General features: G+C 40.0%; 1 protein-coding gene and 1 long non-coding RNA gene across 2 annotated transcripts; both read right to left on the bottom strand.

The window, feature by feature from the left end:
- Nucleotides 1-191: 191 nt before the first annotated feature.
- Nucleotides 192-9438, bottom strand: LOC131233153 (uncharacterized protein At4g22160). Its single transcript, XM_058229766.1, has 2 exons — nt 8960-9438; nt 192-835 (listed from the first exon to the last, which is right to left on the bottom strand). Exons 1-2 carry the CDS (start codon nt 9406-9408, stop codon nt 787-789), a joined length of 498 nt encoding a protein of 165 aa, XP_058085749.1. The 5' UTR covers nt 9409-9438; the 3' UTR covers nt 192-786.
- LOC131233154 (uncharacterized) lies at nt 3794-7419 on the bottom strand. Its single transcript, XR_009165102.1, has 3 exons — nt 5271-7419; nt 3913-5204; nt 3794-3837 (listed from the first exon to the last, which is right to left on the bottom strand). It is a non-coding gene; the product is annotated as an uncharacterized LOC131233154 (long non-coding RNA).
- Nucleotides 9439-10188: the final 750 nt, after the last annotated feature.

Raw genomic sequence — 10188 nt, 5'->3', positions numbered from 1 at the left:
AGGAAAAAAAAAAAATTAGAATCTTTTTTAACTTGTCCCTAAATTTTATAAATAATGTAGTGTAGGTGAGTCAAGTGACTTCTGCCGAAGTTGTTTTTTTCCCCCTAAAGTTTTGTCCAAGCTGGCGAGTCAATCAAGTTGCAACCAAATCAAGTTTTTTTAAAGTCATGATGAAATTTGATAGAGTCCAATCCACTAAGCCAAGCTTTTTATTTATAATATATCCAACGAGACTGAGAAATTGAAACCGAAATAATAAAAGTTGAATGATAACATGCAGCAGGCATTGCATATGAGTGTCATGCAACCTCGATTAAGGTGCACATGGCAAACATATCACAACTGAGACTGTTGATCTGGTCGGCAACAGTGCGATAGGCAAAAGAAAAAGAAAAAGAAAGCAGTGATTGGGCAACTCTGACCATCCAGTTGTGAGTTTCATGGTTCAATGTGGACTGCCGCTGGTAACCATTCCTTTTGCATATCACTGATTACTGATTAGATGTCTAATTGGCTATGGCAATCCTCATTAGAGTTTTCGGATGTGGCTTATCCATGTAATGGTCCACCAGAGCAACATATCTGATCAAACCATGGAAGGTGATCCAATCACAGCATGCTGCAGAGAGAGAGAGAGGGGGGGGGGGGGAAGGGAGGGAGGGAGGGAGAGAGAGAGAGAGAGAGAGAGAGAGAGAGAGCTAGTTACTAGATATTTCTGTACATGATGAGTCTTGTGAGATTATTCCAGTCCAGCTTCTCAGACCACCGCCAACCCCTGAATGAGATTTAAAATCTCAGATTGCATTGAAGTAACCCAAGCATCAAAAGGCCCCACCTGTGCCATTGACAATCCTCTTCAAATCAGTCAAAATTTTCACTAGTTGCCACAGCAGATATCTTGCAAAAACTGAGGGATTGTAATAACATCTTCATAGCAACTAGTCAGGCTTAGGACATCCTCTCAAAGAAGCAGACTGTAGTGTTTGTTTTGCACGACATGAAAAAGGGGTGCAATCACCAAGATACAAGTTTAGATGAAGCCATACTCCTTGTTGACAGCATCACTGGCATCATCTCAAGGGCTTGCACCTTTTTTATGGGCTGCAAAGCACATATTACAGTCTTCTCTCTCAAAAATAAATAGGCTCCAGAGCTTTTACAAATACCAGAAAGAAAAAAGAAAAAGAAAATCATGGAACTGATGAAACAAGGAAGTTCAATACTATTTCGCACCCCCCTTCACTGCTCCAACCAGCACCAGCCCTATCTCCGCCTCCCCCACACCAAAGAAAACAAAAGAAGGGTAAATAAAAATAAAAAAACACACACAAACACACACACACACACACACACACACACACAAACACAAAGTAATGGATTCAAAGGCTGCTATGGTTGAACCATCCTCTGCTTTTCCTAATACTGCCTCAGTTGTTTCTATACATTTGAAATGCCCCAACATCAGATTGTTCTTGTTCCGTGAGTCATGACTTCATGAGGTACGTCAATGACTCACTTCTCCTCCACATTTCTTTTTTCTGCCTCTAATGATTTGCTTTTGCTCCCCAATCATGACTATCACATTTGAGTAAAAATGAGAAGCTCCTTAGTTGGACGACTGCTACAATCATTGAAGGTTCACTTGCTGAAGTTATTGGGTGGGAAACTTCTCTGCCACTTGGTTGCCTCTGGTCTCTGGAAACATCATTTCCTTGATCATCAAAGTCCCTTGCAATTCAACTGAAATCTCAAGTACACACTTGCATGCGTGACTCTTGACTCTATTCCAAATTATCTTGCTGCCAATGTAGTAGTTGTGTGTGTGGATGATATTGTCATCATAGGCAGTGATGGTGTGGGCATCAAGAAATTGAAAGCCTTCTTAAAAGGTGCTTCTATACAAAAGACTTGGATCATCTTCAATACTACTTGGATATAGAAGTGGCTAGATCCAAAGTAGGAATTAATCTGTCTTAAGGTAAGTACATGATGGACTTATTGACCGAGATCAGCTTTATGAGCATCAAAATAGTCGAAACTCCTATGGATCCCAATCAGAAGTTGGTTGTGGATCAGGGAGACTTGATTGATGATCCAGAAAGATATCACCTCCTTGTAAGAAAATTGATCTATTTGACAGTCAATCGACCAGACATCACATTTATGTAGGCTGTGTTTCTCATATGGAAGTCGTATTTCGTAAATTGACTACTTAATGGGGCCTCGTGATAATGGAATTTTGTACAACTGTAATGGTCATATCCAAGTTGAAGGGTATTCAAAAGCCGACTGGGTTGGCTCTCCATCAAACAAACGTTCTACTACAGGTTACTGCACTTTTCTAGGTGGTAATTTGGTTAGCTGAAAAATTAAAAGCAAAGTGCGCGGTATGTTAATCAAGTGCAGAAGCAAAGAATAGTGTGATGGCACATCATACATGTGATCTCAGGTGGTTGAAACATGTTAGGTCTTAAGGCTTATGGTCCCATTAAGCTATATCGTGATAATCAAGCTAGTAGCCTATTTCTCACATTCCTATAATCTAGTTTTCATGAAAGAATCAAGCATATCGAAGTTGATTGTCACTTCACAAGAGAGAGTTGTTAATGAAATTTGCATGTCGTTTGTGAAGTCTCAGTATCAGTTGGCTAATATTTTTACCAAAGGTCTTGGCGGGGCTCGTCTGGATCGTCTAGATGGAGAGGTGTCAGTATCCCCACCATATGCTCTACCTCCCTCCCTCTCAAAGCTAAATACTGATCTTTTGGCCCCCACTACTGCTAATACCACATAGGCGCACTCTCTATCCCGTGACTCCACATCTCTCTTTCCATCCTGGTGACTATGCACCATGGTGCTATTAGACCTACATGTGGACCCAATCATTTTTTATTTTTTTTTAAGTGACTAGAATATATTAGAAAAAAGGAGAAGAACAAAAGGGGACTGCTGAGATAGCAGACCCAAAGCTACAGGCCAAGAAACAAAAAGTTAAAATCTTTCAGCCCCGGAACAGCAGCCGCCCATTCAATAACTAAATTTTTAGCCCGAGATCCCACAGATTGTGTCGAGGACTGGCTGTTGTTGAAACATCTGTCATTCCACTCTTGCCAGACTGCCCACCAGATGGCTAGAATAGACATTCTCCACACTCGGGTTCTAAGTTTGCCCAGCTAGAACCAATCATACTGAAATTCATTGTCTTGTTCATGAAAGGTCCCTGCAAGATAAAAGAAGGTTTGTTTCGCCAACTTGCATCATAAGCTTGCTAACACCTTAATTAAATCCCTTTCTCAGGACCAGTTTCAAAGGCCAAAGAACAAGTTGACCATCTCATCTCCTGAGATGCCAACCATGAGTGGGATTGTTAAGGGATTAGTTATCAAGAGTGAAAACCACAATTACCTAATTCATGCAAGCTAAGTATAGACTGCAGCTTGGTACATTTCATGCACGGGCATGGTAGCATAGGTCTCATTTAAATATGTCCACAGAATCCATACTGGTTTGTATGTACAATTTATTGAACTAGCTTCACAAAATATCAACAACGCAGATAGGATAACATTTTTGGGAGAACGTTGCTTGTCAGATTATGAATTGATTGAACCAGCTTCATAGCATGTCAACAATCCAGATAGGATCAACTTTCTAGAGAAAGTTGCTTGTGAAATTATTGTACATCTAACTCAAGCACGATGTTACTCTGAGCAAAAATTTTGATTTCTTTTAGATACAATAAACATAGAAGCCCACTATGGTCTAGAGATGCCTTTCAAAAAATAATAATAATAATAAATAAATAATTGATGCAGAGAGAAAAACTTCCTGACGAACCTCAAGTGTAAATTTAATAAAATAGATTCCATTCACTTTACTTTATCTTTTGTGGAAATGGAAAATTTTCTGAACCTAAAGTAAAGCAAAGTCCATAGAAAATGAACCATGACCATATGTAGTTTTATTGTTCTATTTCAGTAACACAGGTATTTCGATTTAGGTGGACAACTTTGCACGTGCCTGTTACGTAATTTAACTATAACCCACTCCAATTATGCCGCCCTTAGAACCAACTACGAATAAAAAGAAATCTAGCTAATGAGAGACAATGGCATGTGGGGCTGGGCTTTTAACTCCAAAAAATTAAGTGCTTAATTTAGAATTTCAATGAAAAAATGGTTTTTTAAAAGCTTTCCTCCCTTGACTTAACACAGAATGCAGTAAGTGATTTTGCATTAAAATTTTTGGTTATTTTGATAAAATATCCTTAATTTTTTTTCTAAATGACACCTTCACCCTTTTCTAAGTGACTCCCGTTCAAGGTTTGAAAGCATTCCATGTTGACGTCACAAAGTCCTGTGCAAGGCGTTCCATAGTGGTAACAGTGCCCACTGTTACCGATACACTGAACTGGTGTAACGGCTGATATGCCCCTGTATCAGTTGATTTTTTTTATTTTTTTTGTTGCTCCAAAAAATCTAGAAAATTGTAAATGTTCTAAATATGCATTCATTTATAATTTTAAACAGGGAGACCTTTGACCTGTAGCAGAGGAGGAGGAGATTCAATCGTCTAGCCTTTCCCCTAGTCGCCCTCGTTCATAGTAGTGTAACAGACCAGTCTTTGGGGAGAATGTTGTATCGAGATGTCTGATGAATTTATGAACCTAGCAACCTAGGATTGACTACCAACTTTATATATTTAATTTTCTAACTATATAATATTAATATGAAATTTATTAGGATAAACGTACTACCAAAACATATCGCATTTGTAGGTTTTACTATTATTTACAATATTTGTGTATTACATACCACGCAACTTGCATACATTTCATTTCAACGTTTTGACTCTAGAGACTTGTAGTAATTTGATTTTGGGATTGTGATTTAACAACAATGGTCTATAACCTAACTAATTAATTTTGAATTAATACATTCCTCATGTACAATTTTTTTAGGGCCCGAATTAGGTGGGACTCGGATTATGTAGTGTTGACATGGCAGAGTTTTGTGGGCCCCACTATGATGTATTTGTTACATCCACATGGTCCACCCATTTTGCTAGGTAATTTTAGGGCATGAGGCCAAATATGAGGCAGATCCAAAGCTCAAATGGACTACACCACGGAAAGCAGTGGAGACAATGACGCCCACCATTGAAACCTTCCTAAGGCCCACCATGATGTTTATTTGCCATCCAACCTGTTCATAAGGTCACACCATTGAAACCTTCATAAGGCCCACCATGATGTTTATTTGCCATCCAACCTATTCATAGGGTCACACAGACCTAGATGAAGGGAAAACACAAATATCAGCTTGACCCAAAACTTTTGTGGCCCCTATGAAGTTTTCAATGGTCGGTGTTCAATCCCCACTATTTTTTGTGGTGTGATCCACTTGAGCTTTGGATTTGCCTCATTTTTGGACTCATGCCCTAAAATAATCTAGAAAAATGGATGGATGATGTGAATATAACACATACATCAAGGCAGGGCCCACAAAACTTTGCCACATCAACTTTGTGGTTTGTGCTACACTACTGGGTGAGGCCTTGAACGAGGGGCCCACCTCGATGTATGCGTTGCAAATCTATGTTGTCCATCTGTTTTGCCAATTCCTTTTAGGGCATGGTCGCACAAATGATCCATAGAACTTTGCCACGCCTACACGACACCAACCTAGGTTATTGTTCTACACCAAGCAATCCAAGTCCACCAAAACCGGTGGTTGAAGTGGAACCAGTTAGGTTTTACCCGGGTAACACATTAGTGGGTGTTGCCCTGACCATGGGGCCCACCTTGATGTGTGTTGTATATCCACACCGTCCATTAGTTTTTATAACTCATTTTAGGCCATGGTCCCAAAAGTGAAGCAGATCCAAATCTCAAGTGGACCACACCACATGAAACAGTGATCATGAACGCCCACCATTAAAAACTTCCTAGGGCCCACAGTAATGTTTATTTGCCATCCAACCTGTTGATAAGGTCACACACTTGTGGATGAATGGAACAACAAATATTAGATTGATCCAAAACTTTTGTGGCCCACAAAAAGTTTTTAATGGTGGGTATTCAATCCCATTGTTTGGTCCACTATAGATTTGGATCTGCATCATTTTGGGGACCATGGCATAAAAAGAGTTGTAACAACGTGGATATACAATCAAGGTGGGTCCCACAAGGCAACACCCACTCGCGTGTTACTGGGTAACACCTAATATGCTCCCATGTTGAACAAGAACATAAATTCACTACGACCCCAATCCAACTGGGTGGATGCGAACCTGACTGCAGGGCCCGTCTCGATGTATGTGTTGTATATCCATGTCATCCATTTATTTTTCGAGTTTATTTTAGCGCATGGTCCAAAAAATGAAGCAGATGCAAATCTCAAGTGGACCACACCACAGGACACAACGGTCATTGAATGCCCACCATCAAAAACTTCATAGGGTTCACCGTACTGTTTATTTTCCATCCAACATGTTGATGAGGTCACATAGACCTGGTTGAAGGGAAAACACAAATATTAGCTTCATCCAAAACTTTTTGTGGCCCACAAGAAAAAAAATTAATGGTCAGTCACCATTTCTTCTTGTGGTGTGGTCCACCTGAGATTTGGATCTGGTTCATTTTTGGGCCCACACCCTAAAATGAGCTAGCAAACAGATGGACGACGTGGATATACAACACATACATTGAGATGGGCCCCGCAATTAGGGTCACACCACCTAGTTGGATTCAAGGTAGTAGCTAATCCGCGTTCGTTGAAGACTATGAGAATTTGTCACGATGTTTAAAATGGTGGCGACTCATCTATCATACACATTGCATTACATAGATGGATGTTTGTCCAAACCACCTAAGCTATGGATCCCGTTGTAAATGGATCATAGCCTCAAAATCAAGGTCATCTAGAGATCTAACAATTCAATTTGTGGGTGTCAAATGGATGGCCAAAACTAAATTGGTTAGGGTACAATATCAATGGGCAAAGTTGATGGATTAAAATCATCCAACCAATATCAATTCATGTTACTGCACGTGGCAAACAAAAAAGATCCAGACCGTTCATCTACTTGGCCTTATTTGGTGGGGAAAGTATTAAAATTTTATTGGATAAAATCTCAAAAAAATTTATTGGTTAGGGCATAGGTGCCAATTTTGATGGCATAGCAATAATAGGTTTTGTCTTATACTCTACAAAATATAGAAATTGAGACAATAGGGGCAAATATTACAAATTGCCAATTTTCATACATTTGTGATTTGTGTTTACCAAACAAGTTTTTGTGGGGGGGTGGCTTATTTTCCTATATCAGGACCTTTTTCAGACAAATTACCAAACAGATCTTTCAATATGCATATAAGTACTAAAATTCAGCACTTCAAGTTTTTAGCACTTAAATTAATTTTCAGACCTTATTTTCCAGTTTACCAAGCAGCACCTAAATCCAGGCTGCCAAACAAAGTTACTGGATTCCACAGGATTGAAAATCCAGGCTGACAAACGCAACTGAAAGAATGCAAAATCCAAGTGTGAAAAATCATAATCCATGCTACCAAACAACCCCTGACAATTTATCTACCTAAGCATATATCAAAAGGAGAGATTAAAAAGGAAGACTTAGGCAGTATTTGGATGCATTCAATTCAATCAAGAGAAAATAACGAAGAAAAGTTTGTTTCCTAGCGTTGCTATGTTTCTTCCAAATTCAACTCAAAAGCAACATTATTGCGATTTACGACAGAAAACAAGAGCTGTCGTTTCTACTTTATTAGAGTAATAATGACCGCAATGGTTTGTACCCTGGATTTAGGGCTGGATTTGGATTGCAATTTCAAAATACCTAACTTTTTACCTTTGGGAGCCTCTTTTTTGGCAGGATTTCAAATCCTGGTGGATATCAAATCCACTTTTGCTTCCTTTCTAAAAACCCCGTTGCAAAATCCAAGGATTAAAAATCCAACCCAACTATAAAATTTTCAAACTGTTCCCTTTGGTGTGGCCCGCCTGACTTTTTGGTTGGCCAGATTTTTGGAGTGTCCATGCAATCCTCATCAGACGCATCTTCTGAATGGATTGGCATGTAAAAAATAAAAAGGTTGGCCCCATAGGTAATCTGGAAGGCTTTTAATGGTAGGTGTCCTAAATGTTCCCACTGGTGTAGCCCACCTAAGTTTTCAATCGGTCTGATTTTTAGCAGCCAAGGAAAACATGAGGGGCCGCACATGATAAATGGATTAGAGGTCGTTTGGATGCCTGTGAATGGGGCTAACTGTTAACTGATCTACAGGTAAATGGTTTACATTCTGTGTTTGGATGCTGAAAAATGCCTGTAAATGATTTAAAGGCTATAAATCATTTACAGCCTTCAGCCCCATTTGATTTACAGCAAAAGGCTATGATTTCATTTACAGGCTCTCCATTTATAGGGCCATAATTGGAAAGATTGACTCTCCATCATAGACAATCGTTTACCTGCAAATCATTTACTACTTACAGCCAAACAAGACAGGCTGTTAATGATTTACACCTGTAAATCATTTACCACTTGAACCATTTACAGGCATCCGAACAACCCTTTAGATGTTATTTTCAGGTCACAGTGGGCACGGAAAAACTAAAATGGATTCCACAAATCCAGGTTGACAAACACAATTTCTGAATTCCAGTGGATTAAAAATCCAGGCTGGCAAACACAATTTCTGAATTCCAGTGGAATAAAAATCCAGGCTGGCAAACACAATTTCTGAATACCAATGGATTAAAAATCCAGGCTGCCAAGCGCAATTGATAAAACCCGAATATCAGGGATTTTCAAATCCTGGATTTGAATTCTTAGGTAAGAATCCAAATCCAAGATGACAAATGACCCCTCAATTTGCGAGTGGCATCCAAACGCGCCGAAAATTTTGGCAATGAAGGAAAAGGGAGAATCTGAGCCGTACGTTTCATCATCATCAGAAGAAGGAAGCCCTTGTTCTAGGAATTGGTCTCGCTTCCGTTTCCGCCTGCGACTGTTTTCAGAAATGAAAGTGGCGATCTGAAGCTGAGTCCTGAGCATCATATCAGCCATCTGAGCTTCGTACTCGACCCGCCTCCTCTCGTACTCGGCTCGCAAGGCTGCCTCCCTAGCACTCGCCATCTCCATCTCAGCCAATCCAGACCTCACCAACGATCCTGAAAACATGCGAACGCTCGCGGCCAGGTGGGCCCATTCATTTTCCTCCTCATCATCGTAGCCGTCCATTTCGTCGTCGAAGTCGGGAGGGTGAGACCCGGAAAGAAATCCAGAGTCGAAGGCAAAGGGGAGCAAACGGCTTTCATTATTGCCTTCGTTTTCCGTTGCCTTCCCACCCGATTTCTTCTTCCTCTTCTTGCTCGCGCTCGCCATCATCTAACATTCCCGGCTCACCTCCACTCTTCTTTTAAGGGCTCGGATTAGTGGGTGTTATCCTCACCGCAGGGCCCACTTTATTCATATGATGTAAATCCACTCCGTCCATCCGTTTTTAAAGCTTATTTTAGGACATATTACCAAAAATTAAGCACATCCAAATCTCAGGTGGACCCACCATAAGAAATAGTGATGATTGAATTGTCACCATTAAAAACTTCCCAATGCCCATTGTAAGCAGATTCATGATGTTTATTTACCATCCAACCTGTTGATAAGGTCGACCAGAACTGGATGAGGGGAAAATACAAATATTAGCGTTATCCAAAACTTTTGTGGCCTAAAAAAAATTAATAGCTATTCACCACTTTTTTCCAGTGGTGTGGTCCAACAAAGAATTATATCTATTTAAATTTTTGTATAACTTATTTAGATGAACTGAAAAATCAGATGAACAGCGTGGATATGAAACATATTTATCAAGGTGGGCCCCTTAAGGTAAAGGGAACACCTACTAAGCTGTTACCCGGGCAACAGCTAATACGCTCCCTTCTTTTACAAAGTGGCATGAAGCGAACTCAAAAACGAACCGTCCAAACTGTGGGGCCAGCTGTACATAGTTCTTAAACCAAAAGAAAAAGGACTCGGATTCGGCAGTGAGCCCTCCACTGTCCTCTGTCCACCCCAGTACTGGTTGGTGTGGAAGAGCTCTGTGGGCTCACCATGATGTATTTGTTTTATCTAAACCGTTCATCCATTTTTTTCAACTCATTTTAGGGT

The sequence above is a fragment of the Magnolia sinica genome, chromosome 18 (genome assembly GCF_029962835.1).
Source record: "Magnolia sinica isolate HGM2019 chromosome 18, MsV1, whole genome shotgun sequence".
Taxonomy (NCBI): domain Eukaryota; kingdom Viridiplantae; phylum Streptophyta; class Magnoliopsida; order Magnoliales; family Magnoliaceae; genus Magnolia; species Magnolia sinica.
This window is presented reverse-complemented; position numbering and strand designations above follow the sequence as displayed.